General features: G+C 34.1%; 1 protein-coding gene across 4 annotated transcripts in view; it reads left to right on the top strand.

The window, feature by feature from the left end:
- Positions 1-19,034, top strand: part of AKAP9 (A-kinase anchoring protein 9) — a 107,036-nt gene that overhangs the window by 40,781 nt on the left and 47,221 nt on the right. For all 4 annotated transcript variants that reach the window (XM_018909398.3, XM_018909399.3, XM_018909400.3 and 1 more), the window contains 14 exons: positions 2,035-2,190; positions 3,097-3,294; positions 3,979-6,402; positions 7,974-8,187; positions 8,966-9,045; positions 10,691-10,826; positions 11,257-11,378; positions 11,860-11,965; positions 12,647-12,845; positions 13,368-13,464; positions 14,323-14,415; positions 15,768-16,139; positions 16,725-16,961; positions 18,548-18,688. In XM_018909398.3, coding sequence (XP_018764943.3) covers positions 2,035-2,190; positions 3,097-3,294; positions 3,979-6,402; positions 7,974-8,187; positions 8,966-9,045; positions 10,691-10,826; positions 11,257-11,378; positions 11,860-11,965; positions 12,647-12,845; positions 13,368-13,464; positions 14,323-14,415; positions 15,768-16,139; positions 16,725-16,961; positions 18,548-18,688 — 4,575 coding nt within the window. The remainder of the gene's footprint in view (positions 1-2,034; positions 2,191-3,096; positions 3,295-3,978; positions 6,403-7,973; positions 8,188-8,965; positions 9,046-10,690; positions 10,827-11,256; positions 11,379-11,859; positions 11,966-12,646; positions 12,846-13,367; positions 13,465-14,322; positions 14,416-15,767; positions 16,140-16,724; positions 16,962-18,547; positions 18,689-19,034) is intronic.

Genomic DNA, 19,034 nt, shown 5'->3' on the forward strand with positions numbered 1-19,034 from the left:
AATTTTAAATACCTAATAATTTGGGTTTATGGGAAAGCATTTCTTACTTTAAAAATACCATTGGAATATAAACTTAAATTTTAAAGTAAAAAATATTCTTCCAGTTTAAGCCAGTGGTGCAGTGCACTCAAGTCAGTGCTTTGTTGTGCTTTGTGTCTTACTTGTCTCTATCCTGATTTGGATTCAGATCATTTGGATTCACTGTATTTTGTATTTTTTTTGCAAAATCCTATAAAATGTTAAAAAAATCTAATATTCAGTTCTTTTCACCATTGCAGCACTATTATTATTATTATTATTATTATTATTATTATTATTATTATTATTATTATTATTATTATTATTATTATTATTTATTTTATCTGTGATAATATATGTCATTTTATCCATCATGGCACCAGTTAAGTGGTTGCCCCAGAAGATGTGGTTTATTATTTCTTTGTCTGGTGTTAAATTTTAATTACTGTGTCTTGTATCTGTTGTGCTAAATATAATAGTCATAATCAGAGCATAACAAAGAAAATAAGTACTTCTAATGATTGTAACTACTGTTAATTTTTCCTGAAAGAGTAGAAAGTGAAAATGTTTTTTAAAACTACATTTTTAAAATGGCTATAATTACAATTTTTAAAATAAAATAAAAATTTACTTAAACAAAATTGAGCAGTTTCGGGTTTGGGGCTGTGGTACAATAATAATATCTTAATTGTTGAAGTGTATTTTTGTTTATAGTGTACAGTGTGTAGTATCTCAGTTGAGAAATGCCTATGGTTTATTTTTCAGAAGAAACAAAAGAATTGTAAAAGGGGAGTGGGAAAGATAGTTGTGTGCTTTAGTTCTACCTTTGTCGACAACAGAGATTGAATTTAAATAGTTGGAAATTATATAACATGATGTGCTTTGGAACTAACATATTTACATATTTGGTTTCATTGAACAGTTGCAAAAGCAAAGGTGTAGCACACTTAAGTTCCTGATCTGTTCCTAAGTTTCTCTACTACAACAAACATTTAGTATTGTCATTAGGTCTGTGCTTTTTTTTTTTTGGAGTTGATTCCAGTGTCCTAAAAAGAGCTTTATCTGGAAACATTACTATGTTAACAGCCAAGATTCAGTATATAACTTGGTGAAGGTTTTTTGGGGAACATTGTAAACAAAGCAGTTACAGAAGATGGCTAGTGATGGTTTAAGAAATTTGCCACATGTAGAGAGAAGGCTTCCACTAGCCTTAAGTGAGTTCAAATTGAGAAAGAAACTTTATACTGATACATGATTATATAAATCACACAAAATATATTATTATATATATTATATAATATAAAATAAAGCACACAAAAATATTGCAAATCAGTATTGTAGAAATTCTGACTGCTTGAATGTAATCCTACAAAAAATTAAAACAGTTGGCAAAGAATTTTTTTCTACTCTTATAATTTCTTCATCATTGCAAATTACAAAAGATTCATCTGTTAAATATGCTATATTTATTTTGCAGCTTGAACTGATTTTCTTGTGTAGTTATGAATGATTTCCCTAGGTTCACAGTGTAGGATGCTGCATGGTATCAATCACCTGCTTTAGTACAATGAATGCTATTTGTTGCACTTCAAGTGAGAGATGATATAACTTGCATTTATTGTGGGAAAAGTGTGTGAATATGAGTCGTTGTACAAAACTGCTGAAACACTATTAACAGATATTCTGGCTTCCTTTATGATGGTTTGTTTATGTGGCCACACTTTCTATTTTAAAAGCAAGTTATATATTTAACTAATTAACCACCTTAAAAGTTCAGATTTTGTTATTTGTTAACTATATTTTATGGAGAGATCATAAAAGGGTTCAATGAGGGTGAAAAAATCTTCTTTCTGAAATTTTTACAAATAAAGCTTGTGAAAATATAAAAACTACACTAGTGAGACACCTCTTAAACAGAGAGGTTAGGTTTGACTTATTCCTACTTAACTAAAATCAGGTAGTATTCTTGACTGTGGTTTTCATGTGCATTAATAATCTAAATTTTATCTTTTACAGCTGCAAGAATTTGAAGCTGCTATCAAAAAAAGAGATGACATTATCACTCAGCTCACTACTAACCTGCAGCAGGCACGTAAAGAGAAGGATGAAACCATGAGGGAGTTCTTGGAGCTTACTGAGCAAAGTCAAAAACTGCAAATTCAGTTTCAGCATGTAAGTTATAGAGCTGCCAACATTTGTTTGGCTTTGACAATAATTGTCACTTTGGAGCCTCCATAAATAGCTACTGCCTGCAGAAAGTTTTTTTGTGCATTTTTCAAGGATCAGCCTCTTAGCATAGATCAGCACTCATTTTCCTGGTCCTGCAGTTGTTGTCACAATATGTAATAATTAACTGTAAAATAATAAATATTAGTCTGTTTTCTTTCCTGTAATGTGGTAATAGCTTCTGATAAATACTTAATTGTGGCAGTTATCCTGAGCAAAAATACTTGGGTAGTTACTACTCACAACTTTGGGCAGAAATGTTCCCTTTGAAATCAAAATATCCAGCCATCAACTTCCATGGCCCACAGCTTCACACTCCAGTTCATGTATTTTTGAATAAAACTTCCTTTGTGGTGTTATTAAAAGGTAGTTTAAATAACAAAGGGAAGCTTCAGAAAGACATTTCTTCTAAAAAGCATGGTGATTGAAGTGCCACAGGCACACAGTCTATACCTAACAGTGTTGCAGTTGAATATTGTAGTATTTCATGCTGTGTGAGCACATTATGTAGCTTATTTTGAGCTTCAAGTGGATTATATTCTGAAGCCTGAGATTTATGATTAAAAGTCTGATTATGGACTCCATAGCTGCAAGTAGTTAGTTTTACTACACACTGATGTATCTGAGACACTGCTGTCCTCTGTTAGCTCACCATGAATATTTAATTAATATAAAATAATTATTGGCTGGCCATCCCAAATGAATAAGGATGTTTGACTTCCTCTAAAAAAACTTAGAAATCTTTGACTTGTGATGTTGAAGAAGAAAGTAAGGATCACTATTTCTGTATGTAGCACAAGCGATTTCTGGAAAACCTGATGTATCTTAGGTTTTATTTCTTTAAAATTCAAGTTGCAGGCAAGTGAAGCCCTAAGGAACAGCAGCCATAGTTGCACAGCTGCTGATTTACTGCAAGCCAAGCAACAGATACTTTCACATCAGCAACAGCTAGAAGAACAAGAAAGCCTGCTTAAGAATTACCAAAAGAAGAATGAAGAATTTGAAGAGCAGATTACACATCTTCAAGAGAAAATAGTGACATATGAAATGGTATGTTCCTCATTCTAAAGATCTCTTTTCCTAAACACTTTTTAGGATTTTGTAATTCCCTTGAAAAAAAAAAGCCAAAGCACAGGTAATGAGTTTGCTGCATAGAATGCATGCAGCGATTTTAAGTTTTTGACTCTGTTTCTGTTAACCAATGCATAATATGTATATAATTTAAAGCTGAAAATTTTATGTCAGTATTATGTATTATTTTTATAAGAGTTGTAGAAATATTTAGAGCAAGTTTTGAAACTATGTTTCATGTGATAAAACACCTTCAATAAATTACATTATTTTAGAAAAAAAAAATTACATTATCTGCTTGAACGTTTTTCTCTGCATTAAGCAAAGAATGAATTTTTTCCTTTGTGTACATTTTTATTATCCTTCTTGGAAAACATTTTAAAACCACCTAAAAAATCAAATATTACTAAAAGTGATAGAGACAGTGGGGGTTGGAAAGAACAGGGGAGAGGCATGATGACATGGGTTGGGTAGGAATTCTCAGTATTCCAAGGATACAGGAAACCTCCAAATGAGGTCAACAAATAATTTATATTTATGTTTTATAACTAACATAACCTTCTAGCCTTCTAAGAAAGACTAAATAGCTAAGTCTGTAAATGTTCTTACATGTTCAGATAATTAGCTAAAAATAAGAACATAGTTTTCCTCTTGTTTTTTAAGGAGAAACAGAGAAAGGAGGAGGAAGATATGAGTAAATTACAAGAAAAAGAAGCATTAGTTGAAGAGCTGGAAGCAAAACTTGGAGAAGAGGAAAAAAATTCATGTCAGCTAAAGGAAAAACTATCAGATGTCAGCAAATTACTTGAAGATTTAAAAGAAGAGATTTCCTTAAGGAACCAGCAGATAAGTAATATGAAAGTTGAACTTACCAACTACAAACAGAAAGAAAGACAGTGTTCTGATGAAATAAAACAATTAATGGGAACTGTGGAAGAACTGCAGAAACGATGTTATAAAGACAGCCAGTCTGAAGCTGACATTGTGCAAAGAATGGAATTAGAAACACAGAGGAGACTGGCACAACTTCAGGCTGAATTAGATGAAATGCATGGCAAACAGATTGTACAAATGAAGCAAGAATTGATTAAGCAGCATGCAGTGGAAATAGAGCAGCGTCTTTTGCAACAAAAAGTAGAATTGGAGCAAACTTCAAGTCTGTGTTTTAATGAGAATGTTAATAAAGATCAAATGCAGTTAATGAATGTTAAAATTAATGAATTGAATGCGAAATTGCAGGATGCTGATAAGGAAAGGGAAAAAATAAAGCAAGAATTGTCACAACAGATGGAAGTTATTGCAACAGAGAAATCTCTTCAACAAACTAGAATTGAAGATCTTCTTCAAGAGCTGAATTTTTCAAGAGAGCAAGTTCAAAGAGCCAAGCAAACTATAGTGGATATGGAATGTAGATTAAATGAAGCTGAAAAATACCACTTTGTGATTGAAGATTTAAAAACTCAGCTGGCTTCTGCCTCTGAATTTAGGAAAGACTTGGAATTAAAACATGAGGCAGAAATCACAAATTACAAAATAAAACTTGAAATGCTGGAAAGGGAGAAGGATGCAGTTTTGGACCGGATGGCAGAATCTCAAGAAGCAGAATTAGAGAGACTGAGGACAAATCTTCTGTTTAGTCATGAAGAGGAACTTTCCAGGCTTAAAGAAGACTTAGAAAAAGAGCACATGGTGAACATAGAAAGCCTTAAATATAACTTGAATATGCACCATAAGGAGCAATTAGATGAAGTAAAAAATGAAATGAGTCAAAAGATAGAAGCCATGCAATATGAAAAGGACAACTTAATCGCAAAGCAAAATCAGTTGATTTTAGAGATTACGAACCTGAAAGATTTACAGCAGTCTATTGTAAATTCTAAATCTGAAGAAATGACACTTCAAATCCATGAACTGGAGAAGGAGATTGAAATGCTTAGGCAAGAGGAAAAAGAGAAGGGTACCCTTGAACAAGAAATACAAGAGCTACAGCTTAAAACTGAGTTGATGCAGGAACAAATGAGGGAGAGAGAAGATACTCTTCAAAAAAAATGTTCAGAACTAGAAACACAAAATAATGTTCTTAAGGGGGAAAATGAAACTCTGGAAGAGAAATTAAAAAATATGTTGGTATGCTCTGAAGAAAACTTACTTTCTAACAGTACTGTTAGCTCTAACACAGAAATTTTGGACTTGCAAAAAAGAATAGAAAAGCTGATTACTGAAAATGAGCAACTTAAAAACCAAAACAGTATCCTCCAAGAGGATGCTGAAAGGCAGAAGAGTGCCTTTTCATTGACTGAGAAAAAACTTGAAGCTAGCTATAAGGAACTACAGAAAGAATGTTCAAGTCTTCTGAAGGCAAAAACTGAGTTAGAAGAGAACAAGAAAAAGCAGGAAGCTGAATATAAAAGCAAACTCAAAGCTTTGAATGAAAAGATATGCCACTTACAAAGCAATACACCAGTTTTATTTAAAACTAAACCCTCTGGTTTTGAAGGGAGGAAAGAAATAAAGGTGCCCAGGGAAGACATATTTGAGGCTGGAGAAGTTGTTGAGAAAGATGCAACAGAACTTATGGAAAAGCTCCAGGTTACTCAGCGTGAGAAAGTGGCATTATCCCTGAGACTTACTGATCTCTCTGAACAGTTAAAGTCAAAGGATAGTGAAATCTGTCATTTAAATGAAAAAGTCAAATCCTTAAAAGATGAGAAGGAGCAAATTCTAGTAAAATGTAAAGAACTAGAAGTCACAATTAGTCATGTTCAGAGAAGAAATAGTAGTAGCAATGACTCTAAGAAAAAATGCTCCAAAGGAAAATCTCTAAAGACTGCTACTCCAGCATCTGAAAGTAGGAATAAATCCCCTGGTTCAAGGAGTAAAGCTGATGAAGGAATAAATTCAAGAGGTAATCTAAGTTCTGGTAAAGACTGCAGCCATGAGGTAACAAAAAGGAAGGAGGTCCAGCAGAAACCAGAGCAGCAGTCTGTTGTGGAACATTTGCATGGGATGCCAGACAGGCCGACATTAGCCATTACACAGAGTGAAAATAACCTTCAGCAGCAAGTGGATGCCTTAAAATCAGAGCAGGTATGTGATGTAAAACAGTATAGAAAATACTTCAACTATGAAAATTTTTAGGAGCTTACACTTGAAAATTTGCATCATATTTTTTCCAATTGGCTGCTTCAAAATATAGGGGTGTGTGTGGAAGGGAAAGGGGGAAAGGGTTGTGGCCAGTGGTTGAAAGGGCTTACATGAATGACCAGAATTATAGCCATAGTCAATGTGTATGAGGATGCTCTTTGAATGAAAAAAATCCTCTTCCCTTGTGTTTAATTAAGTCAACAGCAACAACAAAAATGTAAGAAGACTACCAGAGCACTTCATATTTTGATGCAGCATTTCACTTTTTTAAGAGAAAAATTTATTTTGGACAAAAGTTTTATTCTGTGATTAGTTTTTCAGTTCTCTTAAGTATTCATTCAAACAGTATAAAGAATAATGAAACTTCATCAGTCATCATTGACCAAACTCTTGAAATATCAAACTTGTGAAATACTAAAATTGCATTACCAAATATTTTGTTTTAAGAAATGTATCTGGATGGGATAATGAGAATGCATATAATGTGATTCTAAATATTGTTGGCACAATTTTGCTTGTATTTCTCAGTATTGTAAATTAATTGTATGTAACATGGAAAGAATTCTTATTTGTCAATATGAATAGCTAAGTACTGAGTTACCAGTATTTAATTAGGTGGTGGAATCATAAATCTATATATAAATTTAAATTTTTGTACACTGATGAAGTTCAATAGCGTGCTGCAAGGTGTAGACAACTAAGTGTTCTGTGGAAATAGATGTTAAAAATACCTCTACTATTTTTTAAGCTTTTTTTTTCATTTTATAAAAGTCAACCTAACAGTGAACTAATGCCACCAACTCCCTAATATTGCATTGTAGTTCATTCATTTCCTAAGAAATAAAATCACAAGCAAAGCCACATTGGAGACAGTTGTGAGATTATGAAAAACAGCTTTAGCTTTGTGATGGTTTGTTTTAGGTTTTTTTTGTTTGATTGATTGATTGATTGATTTGCTTTTTATAAGGCTGTGATAAGGGTCTTACAATTTCCTGCCATACAACTAAAAATCGTTGTCCAGAGATGTCTAAAAACCTTTTCAAACGTCTGCTCTAAGTAGGTCCCTGTTGGCATATCCCAAAGACCTTTCTTTTTTAGCAATAACATCTCCAAAGTGCAAACTGGAACTACAGGCCTTGAAAATCAATGTTTTTAATGTCTGCTAGTAATGCAATCTTTTTTCTGTATTTAGAGTACACTTTCTTAATTAGTCTCTTAATAATGATATTGCTCTTGCTTCACTGGGTTAAAATTCATTAGGATTTTATTGCTGCAAAACGGGAATTGAAGCATATTGAGTTTTGCTTATTTTAATTTGATTTTTAATTTAAGTAGAAGTGTCTTACTATTTTGTTAAAATTCAATTTTCCAAACTATGTATGTTTAAATTTACTTTATGCATACCATATGTGCAGCATTCCATTCAGCACATTATTAATGTCAGAAATTTCCAAAGATGGGCCTTTCTATTTTCTTGTTTCTCACTCTTTTAAATTGTGTCTTTATGTTCAAAGACTGATTTACAACTACAAATGGAGGCACAGCGGATTTGTCTATCCCTGGTTTATTCAGCTCATGTAGACCAGGTTTGTGAGTCCTTGAAGGCAGAAAAAGAGAGTGCACTTTGCAATCTTAAAGAGGAACTTGTTCATAATCATATGCAAGAGATGACTGATCTTAAAAGAATGCATCAGCTGGAGCTCCAGACTCTGAAATTTCAACAAGCAGGTAACTTGACCAGAATTATGAGAATGAAGCTCAGTATGAAAAACTGCCCTAAAAAACCCTAACCAAACAAGCACAAGAGTTTGTGCATCTAGCTGTCCAATAAATTCTTTTTATATCATGTTTTGAAGGGGTTTTTTTCAACAAATTGTTTACCCAGTAAATGCAGTCTATTACTGACATAAATTACTACTGAAAAAAAAAAGTATATAAAAAATAAGGAATCAAAAGTATTACAACTCATAGTTTGCTGTTTATTAGCTCAATTATTTGTAAAGAACAATATAGTAGATTCATCTAGAAGGTAAAATAATAAGCAAATTCACCAGCAAAGTATTTTTGGACTTGTTCTTTTGTCTTTTCTTTGCATTACTGCATTGACTCCCTGCACACTTTAAGTAAACTTTGGTACTACTTTTTGCCTCAGTGAGCTTTTATGTTCTCATGATGGTTTTCTATCTCCGGTTTTCTGTTATGCCATGTTTTGCTCTTGTTTAATTTTTTTTGCACAAGTTCTTCTCCCTCCACTAGGTATCTGTATGCTTTTATCTTTCTGGAGGTCAGTAATAAACAAAGTCATTTCTTATCTCTTGCTCCTCTAGAATGTGCAGCTCAACTGTGATAATTGAAACTGTCCATGTGTTGTAACAATAAAGAGGGGAACAAAAAAGTGTCCTTCCTCAAGCTGAAGAGGCAGCCTCACTGAGGCAGGAAATTAGACCTTTGAAAAGTTGTTGTGCATCTAGTGTTTAAAAATAATACGAATAATTTGTATTCATAGATGATGAAGAGAAATCTACACAAAGACTTATAGAAAAACTGAATGAAGCTGTCACTGAGGAATGTTCCAGGCTGGCTCAGGTAAGACTTAACAAAAAGCCTTTTTCAAAATGAAAATTTGGAAAACAAAAAATGATGGTTAGTGAGTCATCATATTTTTCTACATTATTTTTGCAGGTTTTCTTTGCAGCTTTTCTCTTTGCATTGATCTCAAAATAGAGACTGCTGAACCTGAGCTTCCAAAATAGTATTGCAAGTGGTTTTGTATTTTTTTTTTCCCTAAACTTATGTCCTTGTCCAGACAAGTCCTTTGTCTTACACATAGTCCTACTCTTCTAGCTAATGTTGATCTCATCACTACTAGGTTGGAAGTTCTTTTTTCCTTTCTCTTTGTTTATGGATATATGTTTTGATTCAAGAGTCTGATGTCACTCACAAGTGTCTTGATGCACAGGACATCACCTCTCATATCTGCAATAAGAGTAATTTTTTTTCTTAGCTGTAGCTTATCTTTCAACGATTATAAAGTGTCAGACAATCTAAAAAAATTACTGTCTGTATTGTTTTTAATAAATATATATTGCAGTCAAAAATTGAAGCTTATATTTAGGCTTCATTCTAATATCAGCCACCTGTAATAATATTTTGGCATATCTTTTTTTTCTAGAGTAACAGTAATTGATGGCCCTTACAGGTACTTTTTGACCATCAATCGAGTTACTTGTTAGACTTATTTCTAGATAAATTAAACTGCTTTTGTCACTCATTGTAAGTTTTCAAGTCTAAAATACTTTGAATGGATGAGGTTTGTGGTTTGGGGGTTTTTTTTCCTTCTTCGCTGGACTTTTTTCAATACCTTTTTGGGGAAGTAAATAGCAGAATTTTAACTTGAGATCCACCATAGGAGAGATTAAGCAGGACTCCACCATAGCTCACAGAAAGTGGCAGCTAAATGAGAGTGCTTGGCATGAGTTATTTCACAGTGTGAAAAATGCTGCCTGTTTGTATAATCCTTCTGCAGAGCTGTTGGAGAAATTACGGTTTTACTTTTCTAAGTTGAATTTGTTTTGTGTTGAGTACAAAACCTTTAAATAAAGAATCCCACTATGCTTTGAGCAAGCAGTTTCTTTTCAAGTATCACCTTCAGAAACCATGTGGACAAATCTTCTGTTTGCCTGCCCATTGTGAATACAGCAGTGTTCTGCTGACCCCGTAGCACCAACAAACATAGCGGATTCTGTTCATTACTTGCTTTTTTTATGCCATTCCCTTTTGTCTGATTTGTTCAGCACTTAAAGAACAAGATGAGCTGTAATCCCTAAAAAGATACAAATTTCTGCTTTAAGGAATTCCTCTTTTAAGTAAAATTGCAGCTTATGAGAATGAGACATTTAAAATGTAGAGTTGCTTTCCACATTACTGAAGAAGGCTATTAAAATCTAGAAGATTTTAATACTTTGTAGTTCCAGATTAAATACTGATTTGGAAACATATGCATTTATGCTTTAGCTGAAAAGTCTTTTCATATCTGTTTCTTTTATCAGGAGTTTTAAAGATTGTCTCTAGGTGGAATTCTTAGGATTCAACAGAACATTTATGCCATCATTTTCACAGAAGTTAATGCTCACAAAATACTACTTTCTCCTGTTTTTCTTGTTTTCTTTGTGAATTGTGATTGATTAATAATAAATTGTTTACTTTTCACTTTGCTTGATTTTTTATGCAGGTTTTGTGTGGCAGTCAGAATGAGCATTCTTCAGCTGCTGTAGAAGCTGTTGATAGGGAACAGGAAATTTACTCTAAACCTGATGTAAAAGAAAAACTGAGTGTAGAATTACCAGTACACAGAGATCAAGCTCAAGGTAATGACTTTGTACTACCTAGCTGGTTAAATGTACTTATTTAAAGTATTTCAGACTGGCAATTATGTCATTACTTTTTCAAGTACTAATGCATGTGCTTAAATAGCTGGTTTAGAGTTTTCCTCATTATTCTGAAGCACTTTATTTTTGTTGCAGATATTTTCTTACTCTGTTTTCATTTTCATGGATATTGGTGGAAAAAAGTTTTGGGGTTTTTCTCTTCCTTTTCCTCTTTTTGTTGAAGAAGCTAGCAATCCTACCAAAAAAATGCATGTGTATCAGGACATACAAAAATGTGTTGAAAATCTGGAAGGACTTCACTTGTTTCAGTATTTTGTAATGTTTATCAGACAGTTCTTCAGGGCAGAACTTGTGAACAAATCACTTGTCTTAAAATTTATGGTAAAATTTTAATTTTCTTTTTTTAAAGTCCCTGGTTCTTTGTGTAATTTAACTGTGCAAGAGCGTATGGATGCACTTCTCCAGAAGATAATGGCAGAGTACAGCAGGCTGAAAGCACTTCAAACACAGCTGATGGTGGAGTATAAACAGGTAAACTTTAATAGCATAGAGTATATGAGCATTTGAATTTTCTCTGTTGCATGAATTCATTCTGGATGACTGAGGAAGTTGGTTGAGTGGCAGAGCAAGGCAGTGATTTGAGAAAATGGAGAAAGCTGCTGTCCATGTCACAGAATTGTGGACTGGTTGAGGTTAGGAGGCACCTCTGGAGTTCATCTAACCCAAAGCAGTGTCAGCTAGGAAAGATTGCCAAGGACTGTGTCCAGCTGAATTTTGATACTTCACAAGCCCTGTGGGCAGCTTTGCCTTCTTCAGGTTATACATGCCCAGCTCTTCACCTCTCCTAGTACAACAAATGCTCCAAGCCTCCCATCTCCTTTGTTACTCTCTGCTGGACTCCTGCCACTATGTCCATTTCCCTTTCACACTGGGAGTGCAGCACTGGATATAATATTTTTGTGCTATTACTAGACAAATTGTTGCTAATTGCATTTACTTGGTTATTATTTAGGTCAAGGAACCAAGGGTGTCTTCTTCAGAAAGGAGGAAAGAAGAGGAACCTATCCATGTGGAAATAGGAAAGGAAAGTTTGCAGACTGCTTCACAGAATCTAATGGGTAAAAAGATGCATATGCTGTTTTTAATGTATGTATATTCAGAAGAAGGAAAAGACAATGACTTCTAATTTTAACTGATTTATATCTTACTACAGCGAGAGCATAAGAGATTTTTTTCTGATTTTGCAGTACAATACTCTGATTTTCTTAATTCTGTAAATTCTTTCAGAAGTAGATTCTGTGATACATTTTTGGTTTAGTACTTATTAGTTTTCCACTAACTAATTAGTTTTTTTAGTAACAATTTGTTACCCATATCAAATATTATTTTGCCAAATGGAAGATTAGGTTATCATTCTTTGTTACAGAAAAGTAGTTGACAGAATGTCAGAAATTTTTTTAAAACTACATTAATTATTCAGTCACTGCTAAATATTTGTGAAGAAGTTAATATAGTTTCTTTCTTTCGTTCTTTCATCCTTCATTCTTTCGTACTTCTTGTCTTGCTCTTTCTTCTTTCTTCTGTTTTGTGCTTTCTTTCTTTCTTTCTTTCTTTCTTTTCTCGTTTCTTTCGGTATCTGCTTTCGTTTCTGTTGGGCTTTCTTTTCTTTCTGTCTTTCTTTCTTTCTTTCTTTCTTTCTTTCTCTTCTTTCTTTCTTTCTTTCTTTCTTTCTTTCTTCTTTCTTTTTCTGTCTGTCTGTCTGTCCTTCCTACCCCCTCCCTCACACAACCTATGTACAGATCCTACAATTCAAGAATACTGTTCAAAGGAGATAGGGAACCTTAAAAAACAACTTGAGGAGCAGCATGCTCAAGAACTGGAACACCTCCGGTCCTATTTCCAGCAGCAGCTGAGAGAAAGTCAAGAGAGGTACACTACAGAGCTTGTCCATCTGCAGGAGAAGCTTCAAATGGCTGGGGTGTCCTCTGACCACACAAGGTATTCATCAGTTTTTCAATGCTTATAACTTCACACTCATTCAAGAAGGGTTTCAAATAACCATTTGTGTCAAGCTCTGTGTTCTGCTTCAGAATTGGAGCAATTCTTTATAAACATACTGCTCTGCTGGAGTTTTGTTCCTTCAAGAGTTGTTAAGAGTCTTACAAAGAAATGACATAAACATTGCAAATTAAGTAGAGCAGCATGTATAGCTACTAGAGGAAGATTTCATAAATGGAATAATGTATAAAAGTAATGAGCTTTATAGCAGCAATTTCAAAACTTCAACTCAGTAGACCACATTTAGTCTTCAAAACTCCAGGCACTATCCTTCACATCTAAAGATATCTTGTGTAGATGTAGTTACCTCAAATTAATTATTTTCTAGAATGATAGATAATTCTAAAGTTTGTGGTGAAGTTTAGGTCCAGTTAACACATTCCGGTTTTTACCAAGTCATGGGCAAACCACTGATTTTTTAAAAATTATTATTTCCTCTCTCTGCTTTTTGTACCTTTTTAGTGTATCCACAGATTCAGAAAGAAAGTTAAAAGAAGTCTTCAGGAAAGTAAAGTGCACAGAAAATCTTCATCAGAAAAAAACGGATAAAGCATTAGAGGTATGATCTAACTCAGTTGATAGCTAATATATATAAACGTGGCATAATTTATATGCTTTGGCTTCTTAGATTAAAGTGAATTATGGACTAATATTTAGTAGAGTAAGGTAGTTATTGTCTTAGTATTGTACTAATTATTAGTACTAAGTATCCTACCGTCCATGTTAGGGGCAAAATATTTAAATTTTTCTGAAAAACATATCTGGGAATTATGATCAAGAAAACTTGCTTTATTGATGCTGGGTTTACATTTATTTTATCTCTGAAACAAGATGTTTCAGTTGGCTGCTTCTTACTAAAGTGGGAGAGAATTAGTGTTCAAATTCTGAGATTTCTTCAGGAACCTTTAAAATATTGTGACTTTTTTTAAACACAAGTTATGAAAGGAGCAATTTAAGTGAAATACCAGGACTTCTGTCATACATGCTACACAGTTTAGGAGAAATTTTGGAAAACTAACCCCAAAGATTTTAAGAGACCAAGTGCAGTTGGAAAGACCCCATGGATTCCTCCCCTAGGAGTGCTGGAAATCTGGCTCAAAAACTCTGCATTTTGCAAAATAGTAACATTGTTTTGTACTGTGATTCTGTGCTTACTGACCTGGTTTCACTGCATTTAACATCTCAGATAGTGCTGGAAGGAGAGTTGTTGCAAACTTAACTTTTAAAATTCATTTTGAAGCAGAAACAAGGCAAAGTGTTCTACCCAGTTCTTCTGTGTTGTGATACAAAATTACATGATTTGTATGAGATGAAAAAAACCTAATTGAGGGAAAAAAATCTCTTGCTGGATTTAAACTTGAAACTAATGAAGTAAAATCACAAATATGTGATCTGAGATTTCATGTTTTTCTTACAGCTTGGTAGGGAGATGGAAATGCATAATGATTTGGATGTTGTTCAGTTGCTCCAAAAGCAGTACCAAGAAAGATTGGAAGAAGAAGTAGCAAAGGTATTACTTTTATTTTATTACTTTAAAATATGTTTAAAAAATCTGTCATTTTTATTTGCTGTTTTCAACTATTTAGGCAGTTGCTGTAGCATATGCTAACTTTTGTATGATTTATTTACAAGAAATAGTTTCATTTGACTTCTGAATGGAAAAGTCTTAAAAATTCTGAAATATTTTGGGTTTTCTTAACTATCTTTTCTATTCCTAACTCATAATTTCTCTTCATATGAGTTGCAGTGGTAATTAAAACTTCAAAGGAAATAGACAACGAGTACCATATTCTGCACTAGGATTTATTTTAAAAATACTTGGAGTGTATTTCTTGTTACCATAGGCTTATCAGCAGGTCAGTTCAAAAGACTTTTGCACATAATAGCTTAATATTATTTCTCATCATATTTTATTGTACGTTTTAATATGTTGTGTGAAATGCATTGTTTTTCTTTCAATCTGGTGACTAAAACATGAAAAGTAAAAGTAAGATTTTATAGATAGAGTATATATAGGGATTTACTTAACTTTCTACTTTTCAAAAAGTTTCCACTTTTTTGAAGAGAAAAAAAAAATTCTCTTATCTGCTACCAAGAAAACCCTTCTTTATGAGGAAACAAATGCTGCATTGGTTAAGATCAGTTTAAGTTCAAAAGACAAACTCACATTTTCTGGAAAGGAAGAGTTTGGTGTTTTCAAGTGTAACAATTCTGTATTTATTATAGTATTTTTTCACACTTTTTGTAGCTTATGCTATAAATCATTGTATTCTAAATCTAGATTAGAATTACTCACATGAGTGGAAAAGAGATTTATTTGTATTAGAGATACTCAACAACACAAAAGTTACCAGCCTGTTGTAACTGCAACTGCAGCTAGTTAGTGCCAGTAGTTTCTTTCTGGTTAAATAAAATTCCTGTGCTAAGTATCAAGCACATGGCACTGCTTTCTTTATACGGCCCAAAATTCCATGTCAGTCAAACTTTTGCACAGGATGCTTGGCTAGACAGAGAAAGCTTAGCACAGCTGCTTTTAAGTCTGTTTGTCAGCACTTTTTGAAATCATCTAATAGGATCTTTGTTTTAAAAAAAAAAAAACTTTGATATTTCCATGCTAAATAATCTATTGTAACTGAAAACAGCATTGTAGTTCATTAAACTACCTTAAATACAGTGTGTCTATATTTTAAGACATGACCATTTTCAAGATTGACAAGATATCTTTGTCCTTTTATCTGTTTGTTTTCCTCTGGGAACTTTTGCTACTCACATTTTTATTGTTGATGGTCATCTATGAGATTTCTTCAGTACTAGGAGGTGCTGTGAAGCATAAACTAATGTAGACTTCTCTTATTTTTTCAGGTTATTGTGTCAATGAGTGTAGCATTTGCCAAACAGACTGAATTGTCAGGAATTGCTAGGCAGAAGGAAGAAGAAGCACCAACACAGATTGTACATCCCGAGGGAATACATTTTGGGATTAAGAAGCAGCACAGTGAGGAAGAGGTTGACAACCTTATAAGGAAGGCAACTGGAAAAGGCAATAGGAATGAAGAAGGATTGAAATCACTTTGCAAGGAGCTCAGTGAAGAGTCTGGAGAGATCAATTCACTTGGAGAACAGCTTCATTCTAATAGCAGTCCTGATTGCATATTAGGACAGACAACACATAAGTCAGTGATTTCTGAAGAACTTCTTTCCCATAGCAAAGGTCTTACAGCAGAAGAAACACCAGTAAGTGTTTAAAAAAAAAAAAAAAGATGAAAATTCCATTTAAATATTTCCTTTTCCCTTTCAAAGAGTTGACAACTTCAGACCAGAATTATCTACCCTTCTTTCCTGTGTGCTATGCCTGAGGAAGGGAATATGATGCCAGCTATATGGCAGACAATAAATTGTTTAAAGACTTTTTGTAAACTAGGTTATTTTTTAGTTTTTATACAAAGAATAGACTAAAAATAGTGCTTAAACAGTTTGAGTGTCTTGTGATAAAAGATATCAGCACAAAAATTATTGAAGTGATGTAAAGCATATAGTTAGCATTTCACAAACATGGGGTGGGGCCAAGCTAAAATAAATATGATAAAAGGGAGTCGTAAAAAGCATGAAAGTTAATACTGTTTAGAGTTATTGGAAAAAAAATGATCCTTTTTAAATGGAGAATAATTCTATGCCTGGACTGTCCAAGAAGCAGGCAACACGATGATGCTTTCATTCCAGCTACTTTTATTTATGAAAGCATTTTCTGAAATTTGTATTTCAATATGTTCTAGAAACAGTTGTTGAGAATAAGATGCTAAAGCATTTGCACTGTTTCAGCACTCCGGTGAGGTGGTGGCCACGGACACAGCCACAGCCACAGCCACATCCAGCCAGCTGCTGCTGTACGAGGAGCGCTTGGAGGACATGCGGCAGGAGCTCGTGCGGCAGTACCAGGAGCACCAGCAGGCAACTGAGTTACTGAGACAGGGCCACATGCAGCAAATGGAGCGTCAGAGGGAAAGTCAAGATCAACTCCTAGCTGAGCTGGAGAGTCTTAAGGTGCAATTAGCTGAGGTAATACAGAATTCAACCAGTGAGGTAATATGGGTTAACAAAGGAGCGCCACCAGGCAGATTCATATTTATGCGTTTATATCTATTTAGAGGGAGAGAGAGGCATGCACACATTTATCATGTGCATGCATACACGCTTATGCACACACACATACCTTTTTCTCTGTGTGTGTGTGTGTGTACATACAAACCCATATATGCATATATTTATAGAAGACATATTTCTTTAATCAAAGCTCAGGCTGTGATGGATTGATTTAGACTTCTGTAAACATGGAGCAAACCTGCAGTGATGCACAGCAGCCAGAAGAGAGTGATTGTGGATGCACTGCTGATCGTGCCACCTTCCAGATGCATGGCCCTGAGTAGGATGCAGGCTAGTAGCCATTTATATCAATGAAGCCACCAGCCATGACTAGAAATACTATAAAATTCTTAATTTTTCATCATTCTGATTTGAACAGTATGAGTGGCTTCCCGCAACAATGTATTTTGGTATTTTGGGGTTTATTTCCCCAGTTCTGGGAGATAAGTCCTTAACCAACTTTGAGAATGAAACAATATCTGTAGGGTTTGGTGGGAAACATCAATGTTTCTTTGCCTTTTTAAACTTAACTTGCTGTCACTCCGTATCTATTCAAAGCCTACAGTAGGTGTGCTAATGAAAGTCATTAGCTTATCTTAATTAATAATAATTGAAAAATAATGTCATTTATAGACATGTCTTTCAAGGATTCCTTCCACTGAAAGACAAAGTAAAAAGAATCCAGAACAATATATCTTGCTCTGATTTAATTTCAACAGTGTAGCATTACCAAAATGCGCATGAAGCTAATAATCAGTGAATTCTAGAATTATTTGTTGTCACTGTGGAGTGGAGTTTCTGACCTTTTCCAAACCTGGTTCTGCTCTGTTTAAGTTTGGGCTCATGGATTCTGGAATCTAGAAAGCCAGTCACTTTTACGTTAGGAATCCTTTCCAGCAACATCAGCTGTCTCTCCTAGCTGCTTTGAAGGTGTCCTAGAATAATTTATCCTGATAATCTTTTCTTTTGATATATGCATACTTTCTCCTTTTACCTTTTTTTTCCCAGTTTGTAACTGCATCTTTGTCAGGGTTGCAAATTCCTGTAACTGATAAAAATCACTAAGTAGAACTTAGGCTGCTGGCTTTTTAGTATGTGTGTTCATAAGAACTACATACTAATGTATGCTTTGTGTTTAAGCCATGAGCACTTCTGGCTCTTCTAAAAGAGAATGTGTGTAGGGTTTATAGGAAATAAGTTATTATTATATTTTTTCTTGTGCAAAACATGTTACAGCATGTAATATTCAGAAATTCCCTCCAGTTTGCATTGTGACCATTTTATTTCCTAAAGAGCATAAAAATGGTATGAAAATCTTAATGAAGGTTTAAGTATTTTTTAGCTGTATTCCTTTCTAGAGAGCTTTCAGTGTTTTTGTAATGATTTAATGAGACAGACTGAAATTTCATTGTTCAGTGTCTGTAAAGAATTAGAAGTGACAGGACTCACTTGACTCAGAAGCTTAAAAAACTGTGTGAGCCTCTATAACACTTCTTTCTTAGCGTGTCTCAATGGAGAATGACAGCCTGGTTGCAGAGAGAGAGAGAATGCTTCTAGAAGAACTGGAATCATTAAAACAGCATTCCGGACCCGGAAGACAGAGGCCGTTTTGTGAGTTACAAAACAACAGCACACAGACAGAGGTAAATATAGACTTTGACTTTCTGGGCACCCGTGGCATGTAAAGCCAGTAAAAGATTCCTGTTTGCTGTTACTCGTTCTCTGTAATATATTTTCCTAAGCAATGTTGGGTATTGCTGGAGCAGAGCAGCTGTAAGATTCAAGAGGTGATAGTGGTAAACATAGCTTTTTGAATTCAGGTAAGCAGAAGCTGGTTGAACAGCTTGAAGGTGGGGATTATTACTACAGCTATTTCCTTAAGTAAACTCACTTTTTCATATTGCTATAGCAACACAAACAGAAAGTACAGCAGCTGCTTAATCAGTGTAACAAAGTTCCTTCTAATTGGTCCTGCCTTGGATTTCCTGG

This window comes from Serinus canaria, chromosome 2 (genome assembly GCF_022539315.1).
Source record: "Serinus canaria isolate serCan28SL12 chromosome 2, serCan2020, whole genome shotgun sequence".
Lineage (NCBI taxonomy): Eukaryota > Metazoa > Chordata > Aves > Passeriformes > Fringillidae > Serinus > Serinus canaria.